General features: G+C 42.3%; 1 protein-coding gene across 1 annotated transcript; it reads left to right on the top strand.

The window, feature by feature from the left end:
• The first annotated feature begins 576 nt into the window (after window positions 1-576).
• PFAS (phosphoribosylformylglycinamidine synthase) lies at window positions 577-22,571 on the top strand. Its single transcript, XM_044672418.1, has 28 exons — window positions 577-632; window positions 3,201-3,356; window positions 6,913-7,048; window positions 9,989-10,094; window positions 10,389-10,578; window positions 10,718-10,823; window positions 11,333-11,473; window positions 11,601-11,725; window positions 11,922-12,050; window positions 12,685-12,816; window positions 13,286-13,414; window positions 14,028-14,101; window positions 14,182-14,338; window positions 14,635-14,696; window positions 14,923-15,084; window positions 15,599-15,715; window positions 15,857-15,988; window positions 16,484-16,714; window positions 17,238-17,418; window positions 17,590-17,673; window positions 18,351-18,506; window positions 18,707-18,826; window positions 19,025-19,170; window positions 19,261-19,471; window positions 19,652-19,743; window positions 20,256-20,370; window positions 21,491-21,814; window positions 22,189-22,571. Exons 2-28 carry the CDS (start codon window positions 3,215-3,217, stop codon window positions 22,494-22,496), a joined length of 4,008 nt encoding a protein of 1,335 aa, XP_044528353.1. The 5' UTR covers window positions 577-632; window positions 3,201-3,214; the 3' UTR covers window positions 22,497-22,571.
• The last annotated feature ends 322 nt before the right edge of the window (window positions 22,572-22,893 follow it).

The following is a 22,893-nucleotide window of genomic DNA, read 5'->3' as shown; positions in this document are numbered from 1 at the left end:
CATCTTCTCTATACCCAAAGATTAAGGTATTCCAATCACCTTAAAATTGGGTGTGTAGCTAGGTGGAACAGAGAATAGAGTGAAGTCAGGAACACTAGTTCAAATCTTCCCTCAGACACTAATTAGTTGCGTGACCTTGGGCAAGTCACTTAACCTCTGTCCAATCCTGTTTCCCCATCTGTACAATGAGAGATAATAGATAATTTCACTTTTAGGGTTGCCTTGATAATTTTTAAAAATTAGAAATTTGAAAAGCACCTGGGCAAGTCACCTTAATTTCCGCCTGCCTCAGTCTACCCATGAGTACAATAGCACTTTCAGGGTGATTGCAAGAATGAAAAAAAATAGCTTTTTGTAAAGTTAAAGCGCTATATAAATGATTACCCAAAGGAAAAACATACTCAGCAGAACTAATCAAGACTCGAAAAATACAGAGATTACACTCTAAAATACAGAGCATACAAGCACAGAGTCTGGCTGTTCAAAGGGCTCAAAGTCGTGGGGTGGAGACAACAGGGGGCGGGGCCAGAGGACCTGTCGCGAGACACATAAAGTTCGCGCTTCTCAGATCCCGCCCTCCCATCCCGCGCTCCTGAACCGGTTCGCTCCTCATTAGCAGTCCTTGACTCCGCGTGAGTAAAATCTTTTTTACCCTTTGCCTTCCTCCGCTCTCCATTTCTGTGGCTTCCCCCCGGTAGGGGTCGGGTGCCTTTACTCTGTTGTTAATGTTCAGTAGTGTCCATCTGTGTGACCTCATGGACCACGGGGTTTTCTGTGCAGGGATGCTGGAGGGGTTTGCCGTCTGCCCCTGTAGTGTGTTCTTTTGTTGGGCAATCGGAGGTTATGTGACTGGCCCTAAGGGCACACAGTTTGGAAGTGGTTCAGACTGGGTTATAATTTCGGTTTTCCTGCCCTGAGGGCATAACTAGCTGCCGTTTACTTTTCTGAAACATTTACGCTGCCCCTTCGCCCCACGTGCTTGTCCTACCGGCGGCGCTGGACCAATCCGGCGGTCGTACTAGAACTGGGCTGAATGAATCGACGTGGTCCCTCCCTTCGTGGTGTCGACGTCTTTTCCTTAGCTCGCTGGCGTGATGTGATGACGTGGGTTGTGCAGAGGGAAAGGCTAGACTGCTAGAGATCTCGGGAGGCTCCTGCCGGACTTGGCCTTTAGGGCTCTGTCAGAATTCAGAATTAATGGACTGGGCGAGAGGGGTTGCGGGAAGTGAGCTGTGCAGTTTGGTTGGAGTGAGGAATGTAGGATGGGAAGGTAGTTAATGTTGAAAAGATAGTAAGGCCGAGGTAACTAGGTGGCTTAGTGGAGAGTCAGACTCGGAGATGGGTGGGTCTGGGTTCAAATGTTACCTTACTCACTTCCTTGCGGTTTGGCCCGGGGCAAGTCACTTAACCCCAGTAGCCGGCCCTTACCTCTCTTCTGCCTTGGAACCCATACTTAGTATTTATTCTAATACATTAAGTAAGGGTTAAAAAAAAAGATAAGAAATAAAGTTGTCTATAGTGGTTCGGACTATCTTGAGTAAACCAGGCAAGAGACCTGGGCAAGTCTCTCGTTGGCCCCAGTTTCCTCATCTGAAAAATATGAATAATAATAGCAGCTAATTTCCCAGAGTTGTTGATAAGGTGAAAATTGAGATAACATTCTGTTAAGCACTTTGTAAATCCTAAAGGGTATATAAATGGAAGCAATTACATGAACTAGGTAGGTACTTGGGAGGCACACACATTTTAAAGTAGAAGAATGATGTGATCTCATCCATAAAATGGTTATCTTGTGAAAAATAAGAAATGACATGTTGAGAGACCATCCCTCCCAAGTACTCCCAGCAATGTATGCAGTGTTCCACGTCACTGTCTCATGTTCTAAAGAACTTAGTTTCCTTGAGAAAATGAAAAACATACCAAAGTTAATTACCTGACTTTGGGTTTAAATATTGACTTTGCCACTTAACTGCTCCTGACCATTTCCTCATCGTTAAAATGAGAGGGAATGGATTAGAGGCCCTCTGAAGTAATTCCTTTTAGCTCAAAATCTATAATCCAGTAGTGTGTACCCAGTAAGTGGTATTTGATCCTATTTGAGGTTAGAAAAGGAAGCTGCCACAATGTATCAGCAAGAGGTGGGACTGAAACTGGGGCTTTGTAGGATGAGATAGAATTTGATGCTTGGGAAAAGGATAGCATTCTAGCTATGCAGAGGAGTTAGGATGGCACCTTGATAGGAGCAGAGGAATCATGTTAGGAAGGATTGGAAAATGATGGAGTGATGAGGAGAGGCAGTGTTTATTTGGCAAGATTGGAAAGCTTAAGGCTTGAAAACATGGAAGCATTACTTGTGAGATCTCTATTTAACAAGTTAATTGTGCCTTTCTGATTTTTTTCCTTTCCCCAAAGCATTTAATGGCATGGACTCAATTGAATGTGGATAGGCAGTAATAAAATAACTGGGAACTTGCTCCTTAGATCTTAAAATTCCTTTTTTAAAAATAATCCTTATATTCTGTCTTAGTAACAGTTCTTAGGAAGGGCAAGTTCTAGGCATTGGAAATTAAGTGATTTGCCCAGCTAGGAATATCTGAGGCCAGATTTTAACTAGGTCCTCTCTACTCCAAGCCTGGCTCTCTATCCACTGTACCATCTAGCTGCCTCTAGACCTTAAAATTCTTAAATGACTTCTCTAGCCCCATTCCCTGACCCTCTGCTATAATGCATTCAACCTGTCTGTTTCTGAAACTTTTCTTTGAAGAACTTACCCTAAAATTTAAAAAAGAAATTACAGACTTCTGTACTAGCAGCAATGCAATGACCCAGGACTATTCTGAGGGACCTATGGTAAAGAACGCCACCCACATTCAGAGGAAGAACTGCAGGAGAGGAAACACAGAAGAAAATTGACTGCTTGAATACATGGGTTGATGAGGACATGATTGGGGATCAAAAGTTCTACACCAATGCAAATATCAACAATTTGGAAATAGGTCTTGATTAATGACACATGTTAAAACCAATGGAAATGCATATTGGCCAGGGGAGGGGGGGTTGGGGGGGTGAAGGGGAAAGTAAGAGCATAATCATGTAACCATGTTAACTTTTCTAAAATATAAATATTAATAAATGTTTTAAAAAATTACAGTGGGGAAAATCAGTTTTTTGTACACTTTTGCTTTATAACTGATTTTCAGGTATACCTGTGCAGATGTCCCAGGTGCTTCGATTCTATGTCCATTTTTCTGGTCATGAGAGAACAGCCTCTAGTCACACCCAGAGGAAACTCAAGGAGAAGCTCACTCAGCTACAGGGTGTGGAGACAGAGCTGTGCTACAATGTGAACTGGACAGGTAAAGGATCTGAATACTTTCCTGGGTTATGAGCAGGAAGGGGATGGGTCTGTATGAAAGCATCATAGAATTAGAACTGGAAGAAATCTTAAAGGGCATCCAGCCCATCCTCCTCGTTTTACAGAGGAGGAAACCAAGAAAGCTGTAGAGCCAAGGCTCGAACCCAAGTACCCAGATGGTTGAAAAGAAATCATCCAATGGGTATTAAAAGCATCAAGTATATGAATTCTGGAGAGATCCAACCATACAATACACAAGTCTAGTCAAAAACAAAGTCTAGGGGCTTTCAAAAATGTTTTTGCAAATTTTTTTGTTATTTTTCCCTTCCTTGTTGGCCCTTTTCCTATTGATCAACAACAAAACTAAAAATAGAACCTTCATAACAAATAGTCTAGCAAAACAAATGCCTAAGTTAGCCATATCTAACAGTGATCTGCATTTTAAGTCCTCTACCTCTCTGAAAAATGAGTGGCATTTTTCATCTTCGGTCTTCTTTATCATTACATTGATCAGAGCACTAGTCTTTCACAGGTGTTTTTCTTTATAATAAAGTTAGTCTGTTCACTTTTTCATTTCATAAAGGTATTTTCCTTTGAAACTGACAATTTTGTAATTTCTTAAGGCACGATAATATTCTATTACTTTCATGCCATAATTTCTTTAGTCATTCCCAAATAGATGAGCACCCACTTAGTTTCCAGGGTTTTTTGCTACTACCAAAAGAGTTTCTATAAATATTTTGATACTAAGGGGTCCTTTTCCTTTGATCTCTTTGGGATATAGACCTAGCAATGGCATAGCTAGGGCACGAAATAGTTTGGTAAGTTTTTCGACATTGTTACAAATTTCTTTTTTTTTCCTTTTTTTAGTTTAATTTAATTTATTTTTTGTTAATGTTTCAAATTCTGAGCTATCTCCCTTCCTCCCTTTCCATCCTGAACTAGAGACTGGAGAAAGCACCATTTGACCTGTGTATGTACATTGCATTTATTTATCAGTTCTTTTTCTGGAGATTGATATTCAGTTATTCAAAGAATATTGCTGATTTGGTATATAAGTGTTCTCTCCTTTCAATTCTCATTATTTCCTTGCAAATCTTTCTATGTTTTTCTAAAAACCCCAAACTTTTTAAAAATTAAATTAATATTTTTTCTTTAATAAATATTTTATTCTTTCCCAATTGCATATAAAAACAATTTTTGGAATTTGTTCTCTAACATTTCAATTTCCAAATTCTCTCCCTCTTCCTCTCCTTCCCCTTCCCCTTCCCGAGATGGTAAGCAATTTGATATTGGATATATATAAAACAGTTCCATCCTCATCATCTTATGGAAAAAGACACATAAAAAAACATGAAGAAAATTAAGTGAAACATGGTATGCTTCAGTACACATTCAGACTATCAATTCTTTCTATGGAAGTAGATAATATTCTTCATCATGAGTCCTTTGGGATTATCTTGTATCATTTGTATTGCTGAGAATAGCTAAGTCATTCACAGTTGTTCATCATACAGTATTGGTATTGCTGTTATTGTGTACACTGTTCTGGTTCTGCTCACTTCCCTTTGTATCAGTTTATGTAAGTCTGAAATCCTCCTGCTCATCATTTCTACAACATGTACAATAGTATTTCATTACAATCACGTACCACAACTCAGGTTAGTCATTCCCTAATTGAAGAGCATCCCCCTTGATTACCAATTTTTTGCTACTGCAATATAAATATTTTTGTACAAATGGATCCCTTCTCTATGGGGAGGCCTAGTGGTATTGCTGGATCAAAAGTTATGCACAGCTCTCTAAGAATGATTTATCCAGGTTTCTTTCCAGATTAATTATAATTCCACCATCAGTTGAACCAGTGTGCTTCACTACCCCTACCTACTCTAACACTGCCATTTTCTTTTATTTTCTTTGCAATCTAATGGATATAAGGTAGAACCTTAAAATGCTTTGATTTGCATTTTTCTAATTTTTAGTGATTGGAGCATTGTTTCATATTCTCTGTAGCTTAGCTTTCTTCCTTTGAAAACTGCCTGTTCATATTCTTTGATTATTTATCTACTGGGAAATGATTCTTAATCTTATACATTTCAATCTTACACTGGATATGAGACCTTACACTGCATATGAAACTTGATGCAATTTTTTTTCCAAGTTATCTGATTTCCCTTCTAATTTTAACTGCATTAGATTTGTTTGTGTAAAAATATTGCTTTTATATAATCAAATTTGTCCATTTTAACTTGAGTGATCCATATTTCTATCCATAGAGCTAAAAGGTAATTTCTTGTTTGCTCCTCCAATTTGCTTCTGCGATGACTTTTTATATCTAAATCATGCATGCATTTGGAGGGTATTATATATCTGGTGTCAAATGTTGGTTTCTACCTAATTTCTGCCATTTTTAATTTTCCTGGCAGTTTTTGTCAAAATAGTAAGTCTTTATTTACCCCAGCTCTGTAGTGTTGTTATTTTTTAAGTTGGGAGCTTATTTGCTTTTTCCAAACAATTTCATTTGCTTACAAATGACATTCACTTTTAAAAATATTTCCCATACAGAGCATTTTTATGGGTTATTTACTATGCAAACTTCATGCATCATAGTTTCTAATAAACTATTAGCATCATTAAGCAACAGCAAACTTGGTTTATGATTCTAAAACCACATTCTCCTTGTGATTCTGTATCACCTATATTCAGTGATTTCTTAGGATGGCAGACAATAAAATGCAGGTACACAAACAAAAATATGTAAAGCATCTTACCAGTACAATAGACAACTGGGGCTAGATTTTCTTGGTCAACTTATCCCTGTTCTCATTTACAGAATGAATAGAAAGTTGGAATAGGGGATGACAATGAAAATGCAAGTCAAAATCCTGTGGAACTCATTTTACTTGCAGGATAGAGTAAACAAACATTTGGCCCCTGGCAGTTGACTTTCTATGTCTTATTCTTTCAAGTCAAAAGTGCGGAGCTTGCCTTCCTTGATAGAACAAATTTCTTCATCCAGGAGTTTCTTCTGCCAATGAAATCACAAACCTGATCCCCATTTTATTGATTTTTAAAGGACTTGCTCTGAAGGGGGGCAGCTGGGTAGCTCAATGGATTGAGAGCCAGGCCTAGAGATGGGAGGTCCGAGGTTCAAATCTGGCCTTAGACATTTCCTAGCTATGTGACCCTGGGCAAGTCACTTACCCCCTATTGCCTAGCCCTTAACCACTCTTGCCTTGGAACCAATACATAGTATTGATTCTAAGGAGGAAGGCAAGGGTTTTAAGTAATAATAATAAAAAGTCCTGCTCTGAGAAGCTTTTAATGATGTCTTCATAGTGTTGTTACTTTGAGGGCAAAAAGAATCCTATACTTAACCAGATCTATTTATTTAACTATATTTCTTTCCATAAATTAAAATAAAGCTGGTTCTAATATTTTTGTTATAATATTTAACAGTAAAATTTTAATTAAGAAGTAAACAGACATGCTGAGACAGTACCAGAGCCTCAGGGTCAGATTTCCTTCCTGAGGCTCTGCCTTCATTTTTTCCTTAGGTGAGTCTCTCCCAAGCCCCCAGGAGACAAAGAAGCTGGAATGGCTGTTTGGATGTCCCTTGGAGTCAGATGATGTGGCAAGGAAGTCTTGGCTTTTGTCAGGTCCCAATGACTTGTTGCTTGAGGTGGGACCCAGGTGAGTTTAACCTGTGTGTAAATGTCTATTTTGTAAAGTATCCTGCCTCTCTAAATTACCCAGTTCTCACTTTACCTCTGCTTCTGTATCTTGGGATGATTTTTATCTTATTGCTTTTTCTTCCATTACTCTCTGGGGAAGATATTCAGACTTTTTCCTATTCTACCATCTACTGCTACCTTCAGGAAGAAACTGAAGAGGAAGGACTGTTAATAACAGCTCTTATGAACTCCCATGTGCATTGGCTTGTCATGGAGAAAAGGGGTTTTTATTGAGTAGATATATTCAAAGGTGGTCGCCAGGGGAAATTTCCCCAATTAAGGAATAATCTCAAGTCAAAATGACTTTTATGGAAGTTTATTTACAAAATATAGGAGAGAATGGAAGTAGAGAGATGAGAAGAGGGTAGAATAAGAGATTTGTATTTAAGTCTGGGCTTTACTCTGTCAGGGCTCCGGAGGCCCAGCCAGAGCCTAAAAGTTAATTAACAAGGGTTTTAGCCACAAGGGCTTCTTCCAATCAAGGGATCCTCCCGGAGGCTATTACCTCCTGGGAGGTTAAAGGAATCAGCCTTCTTCACTCGCCAGTGTAGTTCTAAGAGAGAGATTAAGAGCTGTCTCACCAAAGTCTCAGGGTCCCAGCCAGTACTCTTCCAAGAACCAGAAGAGCTAGAAGACTCAGCCCAGCTGACTGAGGTCTCTTTTTAAAGGGGTCACTTATGTATCACTTCCTGTGCCTCCCTTCTAGTTTGTGTGTCCAATCACAATAGACTTAGGACTGCCCAGGGGGCAGTCAGTTGATTCTGATTCATCACTCACTCTAGCACCTGTGGGTTACGGACCTCCCAAAATTGGAGGTGTTCTCATCTTTGGTGATTAAATATAAAGATGAGCAGTGTAGATTTAATCTAATTATCACAGGCTTGACTCTAGGCCAGAAATCATCATTTTTTCAGAAATGGTGAGCTAGGAGTAGTTAGGAAATAACAAGTTAAGTTGATCAAATCTTTTTTAAATACTTACTATGTGCAAAGTATGGGGACATCTTGGTGGCATAGTCTATAAAGTATCAGGCCTTAAGTCAGGAAGGCTTCTGTTTCTGAAGTTCAGCTTCAGACCCTTCATAACTGATTGTGGGCAGATCACTTATACACTCTTTGCCTCAGTTTCCTCATCTGTAAAATGAGCTGTAGAAGGAAATGGCAAACTACTCCAATATATCTGTCGACCTTGGGAGGAATACTCCCCAACTTGGCTTTCTGATAAGAATCCAGTCAAAATTCAGCCTTGGCCTTGGTCTGTTCTGAAGCCAATGAGACTTTTTGAGTTTTGATATGACATAATTTGTAACTTCTGTGCACCCATTTTGGGGGTGGGGTGGCGGGGAGGGGCTTCCTTTTGTGTGAAATGAGTCTTGAAACATATATAATAAACTCCATGCTCCTGGAGACAGAGCTGGAAGCATGAGGTAAAAGATCTTCATGTCCCATTATTTCCTTATCAACTAAACTGTCCTTATCAGATTATCAGAGATGATAAAGAGATCTCAATATTAATGGAGGAAACCCAAGGACATAGGCAATATCTTGACACATATGTCTAGAGCCTGTGAAGATGGGATTAACTCTCCCCTATTTATTCTTTAGACTTTAGCCACTAGGAATGTATACACTTTAATCCTTAAGTGGGGGGGAGGTCTATGACCTATGTGTGCTAGTGAGTGACAAATCAAAAACAACTGACTGCTGCCTGGGCAGTCTGAAGCAAAGTTAAAGCTGCCACTGGTCCACGTTAAAGTGGAAGGAAGATACAGGAAGTGACACAAAGAACTGTCTTTAAATATGGTGGTGACTTCCTGTGAGCAGCATTTTTCCCTTTGAACTTGGCCTTGAAGGAGCTTGGACTTGAGATCTCAGACTGCTTCCCTTTGTTGCCACCTGGGTGAGTGAAAAGGCTGACTCCCTTTCCTTGTTTTTTTCTGGAGGCACTAGCCTCCGAGTGGTCCCTTGTCTTGGAGGAGGCCTCATGACTAGAAGCCTTGTTTAATTAGCTTCTGTGCCCCCTTTGTTGGGGTCTTTGTTGGGGTCTGCCTGGTTCAGACCAGGCCAGGGTAATTATTTCTCTTTCTTTCTCTCTTTTTCCTTACTTTCACTCTTTCTATTTGTAAATGAACTATCATAAAAGTCATTCTGACTTGAGTAATTCATTCGGAATTAAGTAATTAATTCCTGGAGACCATACTCTTAAATATTCAGTCCAACCACAGTTTTACCCCTTACAAGCTAGTGGTACAAATTTACAAAGTTCTGTCTACAAATTGGGAAAGACATTCTTATTCCCAATTTTTCCTATTTTAGAAGATGCTCTGGAACAAGGAATGCAAGGACATTTCTAAGACTGAACGAAAGTTCTTTGAACTTAGGAAAAGCAATATTACAGGTTAATAGTAGAAAGCAAATATTACAGTATTAAAAATAATCTTTCTCACTGTGGTAGAGTAGTTATAGTTGTCCTTAGAAGGAATGGGCAATTGGGAGAAATGTGGAAGGGTCTCAACTATCTTGGCTACTCTGCTTATCCAAATAATTTTTTGTGGGACTTTTATTGGTATGTGTATTTAAATAATAATTAACTTTGATTCCCAGGGAATTGTTCGAACCATTTAATTTGATACAAGGGACGGTGGGCTGTGGTTTTGGAGTAGATAATTTTATATTGGTGACTTTTTAGCCCTAAATAGATTACTTGTCAGAATTTCATTTCAGTGTATATGCCTAGGGTATATTATGATGCTGCTTTAATAAACCCTGAAGATAGTGATAACAAGGTCAGAAAATTGTCAGATTGACTTGACAAAGGTTGTAGCATTCTTCCTATAAAGGTCTCATATTCTTTAGGGGAACCCAGAGATATGACCTTGGTAGTGTTTCACTGTCTTCAGGTTGAACTTTTCTAGCCCAGCATCCACCAACATTGTGTCTGTGTGCTGGGCAGCTGGGCTGAGGACTGTGGATCGTGTGGAGACTACTCGACGCTACCGGCTCACTGTAAGGAAATAATGGCTTTGGAAGAAGGACTAGTGGTTGGGAATTTGGGAAAGAGGATTATGAGAATAAGATAAATTATATTTTATTGAAATAATTTGCTATAGTAGAGAGATAGCCTGACTTGAAGGGTTTGAGGGTAGAGGGTGCATCCTCTGCTATTTATTTCTCTTCCTATCTTACTGTCTCATTCATGTGCTCTTGTGTGTATGTCCCGTGTCTATGTCCATGTGTGTCCGTATCCCTTTCTGTTCCACTCTCATTGTTTATCTTGTTCTTTCCTTGGTTTTCCTTTAGTTTACCTCTGCCCCTTCAGCTGAGGAGAAGGCTGTTGCATTAGCTACTATCCATGATCAGATGACAGAACAGTACTTCTCCCAGCCTATTCAGACCTTCTCTACAGGAAATCCCCCTGCTCCCTGCAATGATCTCATTGACATCCTGGCTGAGGGAAGAACTGCTTTGGAGAAAGCCAATAAAGAGCTAGGTTTGTACATTAGGTGGAACCTGAGTATTGGGATCTAGGGGTGCCATTGGGGAAGAGGGAGAGAGGAGGATGAGATACTTGGGGAGGGTGGACAGGAAGGTTTGGGGTCCAGGGATTAGCAATCTGGTCTGATCCCTAGGTTTGGCCATGGACTCCTGGGACCTGGATTTTTACACCCGTCGCTTTCAGGAGCTGAAACGTAACCCTAGTATGGTGGAGGCCTTTGACCTGGCTCAGTCCAACAGGTAAAATGAGCTGGGGCAGTTGTAGTTCAGAAAGGAAGGGTGGGATCTGGTATTGGTGTTCCATCTTCAAGTTACAGGATATTATGTTAAGGAATTGGGCTCTTCAAGAATCCTTCCTGTAAGGCAGCCCCTCTCAATCTACACTAATGGTGGATCCTGAAGGAGAACCCAAAAAAGAATGGCACTCTCTGAGAAGATGTGGATAAGATGTTCTCTTCACTAATGAAGGATATCCTCAGAAATATATTCTTCAGTATAAGCATTCTTTGAAGACGTATTAAATTGGGGATGGGGATGGAGATGACATACATAATAAAAAATAACAACAACAACAAAAACATGTTGAATGTTTAACCCCCTTATATTTGATCAGGCTGATGGGATGTCTCAGATTTCACAGTAGAAAAATGAGACCTCATGAAGGATTTTAACTGGAAAGAACTTGCAAACAGTTCACATTCTTCATTGTTTTGCCACTGCCGCCCCCCCCCATGTTCTCTCTCCTCTAGTGAACATAGCCGACACTGGTTCTTCAAGGGTCGACTATGGGTAGATGGGCAAGAGCTGGAGCATTCATTGTTTGATGCCATAATGAGTACCCAGGCAACTTCTAACCCCAACAATGTCATTAAATTTTGTGACAATAGCAGGTAAGGGCCCAAACTGGGGGAAACCAGGACTTCCAACCTCAGAACAGGGAGGATTATTTTGGGACAAAGGATGCTTTTGTCTCAGTATCCAATTAAGGGCTGTGACTGATGTTTCCTTAATTGTCAGTGCTATCCAGGGTCAAGAAGTACAATCCCTATGCCCTGAGGACCCTTCCAAACCCAGCCGTTTTCAGGAGCGGACAGGGATAAGACATGTCATCTTCACAGCAGAGACCCACAATTTTCCCACTGGTGAGCTGAGAACCTTAGGGATGTTGGGTCCTGGATCCTTGAGAGAGAAACAGGAATTGGGGGTGATGATTGCTGTTTGGGATAAGAGAAGAGGAACTAGAAAACTGGATTCAGAATTCCCTGGAAGGCCTAGGAAAGGTTTCTCTCTTTCCATGCTGATCCCCATAGATACTCTTTGTTTCTTCCCATGCTCTAGGTGTTGCTCCTTTCAGTGGTGCCACCACAGGAACTGGAGGCCGGATTCGTGATGTACAATGTACAGGCCAAGGGGCCCATGTCGTGGCTGGCACTGCTGGCTATTGCTTTGGCAATCTTCACATCCCAGGTCTCTTACAGATAAAAAATCCTTATTGTACTTTATAGTTCCTCTATCCTGGTAGACATGGGTCTGCTCTCCTTCCTTTAGCAAAAGAGAATGTTTTGTCCCCTACCAACATTGGGCCTATGGCCCAAATCCATGTTCTCTCTTCTAAATAGAATTATGTTAATGAGAAAATTGTGATTTTCAATTCCTCTTCCAAATGTACTAGGGAGATTAGAATGAGGTATAGGGGTCAACACATAAGTGATATCCCTATACTTTTCCTACCTTCTTCAATCAGCCAGGCTCTGCACATGGCCCTTAGAATCTACAAATACAAGTATAGTGGTGGATCTTTCTAACCCAGCTGATTCTTTTTTTTTTTTTTTTAAACCCTTGTACTTCAGTGTATTGTCTCATAGGTGGAAGATTGGTAAGGGTGGGCAATGGGGGTCAAGTGACTTGCCCAGGGTCACACAGCTGGGAAGTGGCTGAGGCCGGGTGTGAACCTAGGACCTCCTGTCTCTAGGCCTGACTCTCACTCCACTGAGCTACCCAGCTGCCCCATGACCCAGCTGATTCTTTACGGTTCCCTAGATGGGAAGCCTCTGCCAGTCTAGTGTTATAGGTATTTTTTCTTCCTCTTTAACCTTCTCAGGCTATAGTTTACCCTGGGAAGATCCAAACTTCCAGTATCCAAGGAACTTTGCCCACCCTCTTGAAGTTGCAATTGAAGCAAGCAATGGAGCTTCTGACTATGGGAACAAGTTTGGGGAACCAGTGCTGGCAGGTAAGGCCAATGGATAGGTCTTACTCATTTGTCTTACTTAGATGAATATTGGGTAAATGGCAAGTAGTAGCCAGATTGTGGCCATTGAGCTTGGATGGGAAGAGCCACTAATGCTTTATGTGGTAATAGAATTTAAGTGGCATTTTAAAGTTCACAATGTGTTTTCCATGCCTTTTTCATTTGATTCTCACAGCTACCCTGTGAGGAGCTACATGAATTATTGTCCCCCTTTTACAGATAAGATGAGGCAAGAGCCTTATTAGCAAGATGAAGTGCTTGACCCAAGGTCATACAGCTAACAAGTAGTTGGAGGCAGGAATGAGGCCCTAGTCTTACTGACTTGGAGCTTCCATTGTACCATGATCCCTTTACATCCTTGAGAGGATTGAGGACCTATAATTGGTGTTGCTGAGGAGTGTGGAAACTGGGCAGTCTTCATTCTCCTCTGGATGTCTCTTGTTCCATCTAGGCTTTGCCCGGTCCCTGGGGCTCTGTCTCCCAAATGGGCAGCGGCGGGAATGGATCAAACCAATCATGTTTACTGGTGGTATTGGATCCATAAATGCTGAGCATGTGAACAAGGAATCTCCTGAACCAGGTGAGGTCTTCCTTTCAGTGTCTCCGCCTCTATAGAGTATAGGTCTGAGGGAAGAAAAGATTTCAACCCCCAGTTAGATTCCTATCTCTTAACTGAAGCAGGATCTTTTGAGGTTGAAGTCTAAGAGTCCAGGGGAATCATCTTTTGCCCACCACTATTATATTCGTGTGGAAAGGTACCACTTTCATTACATATTCTTTCTTCCTTTTCTCCTCTTTTCTCTTTCCTGAGCCTTCATTATGTCAATGCAGGGAAAGCATGAGACAGTGGATAGAGAACTTGGTTCAAATCTTCCCTCTGACATATGGCACTCAGCTATATGTCATACATTCAGTCATAGGACTGTAAATTCAAGAGAAAGTGCTGGTCTTCATTGGTAGAGGAAATTACTTAGGAATTCCCTATGTTGACATAATTACAAGTGTAATCACCTACTCATTCCCCATCCCCCAAATTTTTACTTATTCCTTGCCTAGATCTTTTCTAACACAACCTTAGCTCTCTTCTCCTATGTTCCTGGGCTAGAGAAGGTCTTAACTTCCCCATCTTGACAGATCCTTGGTATATCTCTCTGTTCTCTAACTCTGGCTCATCTCATTTTCCTTGTTCACAGGCATGGATGTTGTGAAAATTGGGGGGCCTGTCTACAGGATTGGGCTTGGAGGTGGAGCTGCTTCATCCATCCAGGTGAGTAGGAAAAGGTAAAAGCTGTGGATTGGATGTCAGGGTGCACAGGGAATGAAATCTTTGATCTTGCCCTCAATTAGGTTCAAGGGGACAATGCTAGTGACCTGGATTTGGGAGCAGTGCAACGGGGTGACCCTGAGATGGAACAGAAGATGAACCGGGTAATCCGAGCCTGTATAGAGGCTACTGGAAGGAATCCCATTTGTAGCCTCCATGACCAAGGAGCTGGTGGCAATGGTGAGGAACTATGGAGCGGATTATGAGGCTCAGAGCCCTTTCTCCCAATATTACCACCCAAGCCAGTAAAGGGAATGTATGCTTCTCTGCAAACTTTAAAGTATTATAAAAATGCTAGCAATTTAATTATTGTGGTAGTTGTGGAGGGATGAGAAAGGTAGAGAGAATAGAAATGAACAGGGAAAAATGGAAATTAATTAAGGTTAGGTAAGTAAAATTAGATTTGCTTATTGAGACCCCTTAATCTGGAGGTCTATATACTGAGTTCCTATTGTCTGAGCCTTCCATTCTTCTAGGAAATGTTTTAAAGGAGCTGAGTGATCCAGCTGGAGCCAGGATCTACACCAGTTGCTTTCAGGTATGTCAGATGGACCTTGGAGGCCCATCTTAGGCCTTTACAAAATTTGAAGTTCCATTACCATGCCATATATATACCCCCCTACAAATGTTCCAGGTCCCCCAACCCTAGAAATTGAAAGAAATCTGAGGGGGTCTGAGGAGAAGAAACAACCTTTACTTTCTTTAGCCCTCCAATTCCATCTGACCAACTTTTATCTTTTGTCTCCTCTGATGTGGTTTTATAGTTGGGGGACCCAACATTGAATGCCCTGGAAATCTGGGGAGCTGAGTACCAGGAGTCAAATGCCCTATTGATGAGATCTTCTCATCAGAATTTCATGAACCAAGTTTGCTCTCGAGAACGATGTCCTGTCTGCTATGTTGGAACCATCACAGGGGATGGACGGGTAAGAAGCCTGGACAGCTAGCAATGGGGATGAACTGAGGGGGGTGGGATTGCTTGCAAGGAAGGGTAGATTAGAGTCTCATGCTGGATGGGATGGGTCATCCTAGAATAAAAAGCATAGTGACAGTTGTGGCAATTGGGGTAGGGAGAAAAATATTGGACCTAGATCAGGGAGACAAGACATATCACCTGTTAACCTTAGTTTTCTCATCTGTAAAATGAGGATAATAGCAATAGAACCTACATCACAGAATTGTTGTGAGGATCAAATGAAATAACATGTGTGGCTCTTTGCAACCTTTAAAGTTTAAGTGCTGCATATAAATGCTAGCAATTATTAAATGGGAAATGTTTAGGAAACAAGCAAGTTATACATAAGTATGAGGGAAGCAAAGAGTAAGAGGAGAGAATAGAATGGATAATGGAGGCAGAATATGGATTTAGTGGGTAGAAGAAGTCTGTGATCTTTTGTGGAGTTCAGTATGTTGATCTTCTATTTTCTGTCTCCCATCTAGATTGTGTTTGTAGAAGACCGGAAATGTCTCATGGGGAAACGGGATCATGGGGATGTACTTCCCTCAACCCTTGTGGACTTGAAACTGGACTGGGTGCTGGGGAAGATGCCCCAAAAGGTGCCGAGTTCAGAATAGTTGAGAGCATTGCCTAGAAATCCTTGAGGCTGCTTACCTAACCCTTTATAACCCTGGGCTCTTCCCCCTTCAAGTTTTTGAACTCCTGCCTGATTTCCTGACCTCCATATTTCTCTTTTCCAGGAATTCTTCCTTGAGAGAGTCCCCTGCATTCTGCAGCCCTTGGTTTTGCCCCCTGGGTTACGTGTTCTTCAGGCTCTGGATCGGGTCCTTCGGCTGCCAGCTGTGGCCAGTAAGCGCTATCTTACCAATAAGGTACTACTTGCATTTCAGAGCGAGCTTTGAAGGGGCCTCACAGGAGAACTGTGAGCTTTGCCCAATTCTCCACAACTTCAGAGCTCTAGGCCTTCCACCAGTCCATGGGGGAGAGATGGGATGAGGAAGATTTGGGTAGATGAGGAGGGGGATCAGTGGTGGGATTTTAGCAGAAGAACAATCTCACAAGTGCTTTCATCCCACTTTTAGGGCCCATGTGGCTAATACTAGCCTTCAAGCACCAGGGGTTTGATTAAGGATTGAACCAGTTGAGTTGGGGTCATTTCTTCTTTTCCTCCTCACTCCTGGAGGTTTGGAGGCCTCTGTTTTTGGGTCTCTCTACTTGCCCCCTTTGAAGGCATTTCACATTCTTTACTCTCTTCAGAGCTCCCTAACCCCCCCTCCCTTCTCCCCACCCTTCATGAATCACTTCTGTCTCTTCCTGGATATGTTTGAATTGTCTTTTAACAGCTGATCACTCATCCTATCCCACAGGTAGACCGGTCAGTGGGTGGCCTGGTGGCTCAACAACAATGCGTAGGGCCACTACATACACCTTTGGCTGATGTGGCAGTGGTGGCATTGAGTCACAGGGAACTGGTGGGGGCAGCCACAGCTATAGGGGAACAGCCAATCAAGAGCCTGCTGGACCCCAAGGTGGCTGCTCGCCTGGCTGTGGCAGAAGCCCTCACCAACCTGGTGTTTGCACAGATTACTGATCTTCGGGTGAGGTTCTCAGCTCCATAACCTTTCATCTTGCCCTACCTTCTATTCCTCAGACTTTTTCCTCTATGTAAAGGGAATATCATTCCTCTCCCTGAGGGTCCCCCCCCCCCCCCTCAACTAACTTCCCATGTCCCATTTTCATGATTGAAGGCACAGAGAATAAAGGTGTGGTGTAGGGCACTCATGGTCTCTGTTCCCTTGAGTGTTGGCACAGTAGACTGAGAACCATGCTGATGAACCTGGTCAGAGAATTAGAAAATAGGCTTTAAACCTATACCTATCTGCTTTCTTTATTTCAAGTGATTATTAATAAACCCTATGGAAACTAAGAACCTGGAGTTTTAAATTTAACTTTTAACACCTCAATGGCATTTCAGTCCCCTACTTGATGCTTCCCTACAAATACTGGTTTCCTAACTTCCCAGTCTCCACTCATAATTTTCCTTGTCCTAACTCACTTTTTCTTCCTCCCTCATATCCTAGTTTTCTCTAAGCTGTACATGTCATTCCTTTTCCCACTCAGGATGTGAAATGCAGTGGAAACTGGATGTGGCCAGCTAAGCTTCCTGGGGATGGAGTAACTCTGGCAGATGCCTGCATGGCCATGGCAGCTGTCATGTGTGCCCTGGGGGTGGCTGTGGATGGTGGAAAAGACTCACTTAGCATGGCTGCTCGTGTTGGAAATGAAACTGTGAGGGCTCCTGGTGAGATGACCTTAATAGGATAATGCAGAAAAAGGGGAAGTGGGGAGAGTTGGAAAGCCCAGGAAAATAAGTAAAATAGAGAAGGGGACCCCATATGGAAGGAGGGGAGGGAGCAAGTGACTTTGTGAGAAGCTGATCTCAACTTATTTATGTCTTCTTTTCTTATACTAGGATCTTTAGTCATTTCAGCCTATGCCGTTTGCCCCGACATAATGGCTACCGTGACCCCAGATCTCAAGAACACTGGAGGACAAGGTATCTATCACCCCCTTTCCTGGAAGCTCAAGGGTCAAGCAGATCATCTTTCTCTTTTTAAGAACCCTTGACTTGTACGTCTGGAAAATGGAGAAGGGGTACATACTTAAGAGTTGTGGCCTTTGGGGAATCCTCATTTATACTGGCAGTATAGTTCTATACTGGAATTATAGTGAGTTCAGTACAAAATGACTCAGTATATCAGTAGAGAGCTGACTTTGGAGCCATGAAGACCTGAGTGTTATCCCACTTCTGATGGCTGTATGATCTGGAAAAGGTCACTTAAATCTTTCAGCATCCTAGGCTACTCTTTTAGGACTCTAGGTCTTGGGGCAACTAGGTGGCTCAGTAGAAAGAGAGCCAGGCCTGGAGACAGGAAGTCTTGGGTTCAGATGTGGCCTCAGATACTTTCCTGTGTGACCCTGGGCAAGTCACATAACCTCATTTACCTAAATCTTACTGTTCTTCTGCCCTGAAGGTAAGAGGTTTAAACAAAAAAACAAAAACAAAAACAAACAAAAAAAAGACTAGGTCACAGAGAAGGTGCTGATGTGCATTGGTAAAGAAATGTCCTCATCTAGAAGTTGTCTATATAGATGAAATCATAAGTCCAGCCCACTATCCCTCTCCTTTAGGTTTCTATTGTTTCCTGCCCTTAGACTTCCTTAATTTTTTAGGACGTCTTTTATATGTGCCACTGAGCCCTGGACAGCACCGACTGGGGGGCACAGCGCTGGCTCAGTGCTTCTCCCAGCTCGGGACAGAACCTCCCGACTTGGATGTTCCAGAGAACCTTGTTTTGGCCTTCAATGTTACTCAAGGGCTACTGAAAGGTGAGTCATGGGCCAGAAGCGTCTAGGACACAGCACTGAGGGCCTGGCCCTTAGCTTAAGGAGGATAAAGGAAAGACTCACTCTTGTGGGTCTTTCTGTTAACATCTTTATCTCTTCTATTCTGTCTTTTCCTGACTTTTTATGTTAGGAAGAAACCAAATGAACATGAGACAAATGACCTCTTACCCTTTCTTCCCTAGACCATCTCTTGAGTTCTGGCCATGATGTCAGTGACGGAGGTCTCATCACTTGCATCCTGGAGATGGCATTTGCTGGGAATTGTGGGATAGAAGTGGATCTGCCCTTTCCTGGGGCTGATGGTGAGAACCTCAAGTGTCTAAAAGTTTAGCTCCCAACTGTCTTCCCATTTCTCTTCTCAGTCCCTTTCTGGAATTTGAGCTCTTAATTGGCCCAACCCTTGTTCCTTTCCCAGTTATCTCATGCTCAGCTTCTGTTCCACTGACTCTTTTGTTTGCTTCCATCCCTTTGTCCCATTGTTTTCCTGCATCTACTACCAGTGTTGCCAGTGCTCTTTGCAGAGGAGCTGGGTTTGGTACTTGAGGTACGAGAGCTAGATGAAGCCCAGGTGCAGAAGCGCTATCAGGATGCTGGCCTTACTTGCCTTTCCATTGGCCACACAGCTGGAGATGGCCCCCATGCTGTGGTAAGTAATTGGGAAGGAGCTGGGCAGTTTTAGGACTTTGGGTCTTTATCAAGGCCACGATGGCCATTACCATTTCTCTCTCCTCCCTAGGTTCAGGTGGCAGTGAATGGAACAGTTGTTGTGAAGGAGACAGTGGGGCAGTTACGTGCGTTATGGGAGGAGACAAGTTTTCAGTTGGAGCGATTGCAGGCTGAGCCAAGCTGTGTGAATCAGGAGGAGGCTGCATTGAGAGAACGGAAAGGACCCCGCTACAGCTTACCACTGTCTTTTTCTACTGAAACCTCTGTGCCCCATGTACCTGGTGGGTACATGAATGAATAGAACCTGAATGCCTAAGTTCCTGGGAAGGGGGAACCAGAATGGGAGCTCTGGGGGATAAGGGATAGATGCTTGGCCTGCTGAGTTGGGGTAGGGATGGGGGGAGGGCAGTGATAGCCATATTCCTTAATCAGTCTTTGAGATTGCTTGTCTCTTTGCCCAGGAGGCCCTGCCCCTCGAGTTGCCATACTTCGGGAGGAAGGAAGCAACGGAGACCGAGAGATGGCAGATGCCTTCCACATGGCTGGGTTTGAGGTAAGCCAAGAAATGAAAGATTTAGGGGGCAGCTGGGTAGCACAGTGGATTGAGAGCCAGGCCTAGAGACGGAGATCCTAGGTTCAAATCCAGCCTCAGACACTTCCCAGCTGTGTGACCCTGGGCAAGTCACTTGACCCCCATTGCCTACCCATACCACTCTTCCACCTATAAGACAATACACAGAAGTTAAGGGTTTAAAAAAAAAAAAAAAGAAAAAGAAATGAAAGATTTAACTCCTCAGAAAGAAAAAGCTGGAAATTAGAGGTTCCAACCCTAGGGGTCCAATTTCTTTTAAGTCAACATATTTATTTTTAAAAGATATTTTATTTTCCTAATTTTCTGAATTAAGTTTTCTGAAATTAAGTTCTAAATTGTTTCCTCCCCCCTCCCCTGCCATGGTAAGCAATTTATTCTGGCTTATTATACATGTATTCATGAAAAACATACTTCCTTATTGGTCATTGTTGTAAAACCAATTTCTGATGTGACTCTTACCCTCCTAATCTTAGGTTTGGGATGTGACAATGCAGGATCTTTGCTCTGGGGCCTTTGGACTGGACACATTCCAAGGTGTGGCCTTTGTTGGTGGTTTTAGCTATGCAGATGTCCTTGGGTCTGCAAAAGGTCAGTTTTTATTTCATCTTCCTTCTACTGGGGTCCCCAGATTCCTTCTGTCTCCATTTCCTTTATTTTATTTATTTGTTTATTTTAAACCCTTACCTTCCGTCTTGGAGTCAATACTGTGTATTGGCTCCAAGGCAGAAGAGTGGTAAGGGTAGGCAATGGGGGTCAAGTGATTTGCCCAGGGTCATGCAGCTGGGAAGTGTCTGAGGCCAGACTTGAACCTAGGACTTCCAGTCTCTAGGCCTGGCTCTCAATCCTCTCAATAAGCTACCCAGCTGCCCCCTCCATTTTCTTTAGCAAAAGATCCCAGTCTTCTTTGGAGTAAGATTTAAACCTTATCTACTTAAGCTGGATAAAGGTAAAGACAGGCTAGTAATTGAACTGATAAATTATATCTTTGCTTCTATCTGCTTAGTATATTGGAAATAAAGTCAATCCTAAATCATCCCTAGGCCTTTAAAGATTCCTGTCTGTTTTGTCCTTCCTATTGATGATACTTCCTATTTCATAAACATTCCCTGTCTTTCTTTGGTGACCTTTCTATATTTCTTTCTTTTTGTTTTTTAATATATATAAACCCTTACCTTCCATCTTGGAATCAATACTGTCTATTGGTTCCAAGGCAGAAAAGTGGTAAAGGCTAGGCAATGGGGATTAAGTGATTTGCTTGCTCATGGTCACATAACTAGGAAGTACCCGAGTTCAAATTTGAACCCAGGACCCTCCTATATTTCTAGGCCTGACTCCAAATCTACCGAGTCACCTAGCTGCCCATTCCCTATTTCTTTTTTTATTTTAGTAACAAATTTCCACATAAGTTTTCCAAAGTCATATGATCCATATTCTCTCTTCTTTTTTCTTCCCTGATCCTGGAGCTGACAAGCAATTTAGTCTGGGTTATACATGTGTTATCATGTAAAACCCATTTCTATGTTATTCATTTTTGTAAGCAAATAATCTCAGAACCAAAACTCCCAAACATATACCCAAATAAACAAATGATAAATCACCATATTTCTTAAAAAAAACTTAAAAGTTGACAAACAGCAAACATGAATATTTATATAAAGTTTCCATCTCTTTTCCCCTAATGCTTGTCTTTCTCCCTCTCCATCCCCAGGATGGGCAGCAGCTGTGAACTTCAATGTCCACGCAGGAACAGAATTGCGACGATTTCGTCAGCGAACAGATACCTTTAGCTTGGGTGTTTGTAATGGTTGCCAGCTGTTAGCTCTGCTGGGCTGGGTTGGGAGAGACCCTAATGAGAATGAGAAGGACCCTACCCCTAACACTTCCTGCACTCAGCCTGGCCTTCTCCTTCGGTCTAACATTTCTGGTCGCTTTGAGTCAAGATGGGCTACAGTGCGTGTGGGGCCTGGACCAGCTCTCATGCTTCGGGGAATGGAGGGTGGAGTGCTGCCAGTATGGAGTGCCCATGGAGAAGGTAAAAGTAATCAGAAATGAGTGGTCCATAGGATGATTTTTCATGGCTATGGTGAAAATGTTGGGATATGTGAAACCTTAGGAAGAAAAGATTAGTACTGGTAGAAAGGGGTAATCTAGACAGAAGCTTGAAGTGTTGATAGGAAGGGAAGACTGGTGGAAGGTCTTCTTGGTATTAAGAAATGGAGACAGAAGATGGGAGCTGGATTGGGGAAAGGAATAATGAGAAAGTAAAGCTTTCTTTAGGACCAGTGAAGCTGGGAGGGCAAAGCGCCAAGCATGAAGAAACCCCAAGAAGGGACAGAGGGCTAGATTGAACTCCAAAGTTATCAGATGTAGGAGCTTTGAACTGACACTTGTCCCTGGTTCCCACAGGTTATATGGCTTTTTCATCCCCTGGACTCCAGGCTCAGCTGGAAGCAAAGGGCTTGATCCCGCTCCATTGGGTGGATGATGATGGGAACCCTACTGATCGTTACCCTTTAAATCCTAATGGCTCTCCAGGTGGTGTGGCTGGTGTCTGCTCCCAGGATGGCCGACATTTGGCACTCATGCCCCACCCTGAAAGAGTTGTACGGCCCTGGCAGTGGGCATGGCAGCCACCTCCGTTTGACAGTCTACGTACTTCACCTTGGCTCCAACTTTTCATTAATGCCCGACGGTGGTGCCAAGAAGGCTGCTGAGGATAGAAGAAAGAATAAGACACCTTTTGGCTTGCTCTTATTTTCTTTCCTTTTTTCTAACCAATTACATGTGAAAAAATTCACAACATTCCTTTTTTTTTTTTTTTTTTTTTTTTTAAACCCTTATCTTCTGTCTTAGAATTAATACTGTGTATTGGTTCTAAGGCAGAAGAGCAGTAAGGGCTAGACATTGGGGGTTAAGTGATTTGCCCAGGGTCACACAGCTAGGAAAAAAATTATTTTTTTTTAAAATATGAGTTCCAAATTCTCTCTCCCCCCTCCTCCAGCTATTTAATAGATTATTATAGGTGTTTTACATATATAAAATGGAATTTGAGAGTTTGAGGAAATGCCAAGCAGCTCCAATAGTTATGTTGTCACAGCTTCTCTGTTTCTG

Source organism: Gracilinanus agilis, chromosome 4 (assembly GCF_016433145.1).
Source record: "Gracilinanus agilis isolate LMUSP501 chromosome 4, AgileGrace, whole genome shotgun sequence".
Lineage (NCBI taxonomy): Eukaryota > Metazoa > Chordata > Mammalia > Didelphimorphia > Didelphidae > Gracilinanus > Gracilinanus agilis.
This window is presented reverse-complemented; position numbering and strand designations above follow the sequence as displayed.

Excerpts from the sequence above, each read along its gene's own strand:
- PFAS (XM_044672418.1), top strand. The coding sequence starts at position 3,215 with ATGTCCCAGGTGCTTCGATTCTATGTCCATTTTTCTGGTCATGAGAGA. Across the intron at positions 15,989-16,483 it reads AGCGCTATCTTACCAATAAG|GTAGACCGGTCAGTGGGTGG; the intron begins GTACTACTTGCA and ends CCTATCCCACAG. Across the intron at positions 19,744-20,255 it reads TCCACATGGCTGGGTTTGAG|GTTTGGGATGTGACAATGCA; the intron begins GTAAGCCAAGAA and ends TCCTAATCTTAG.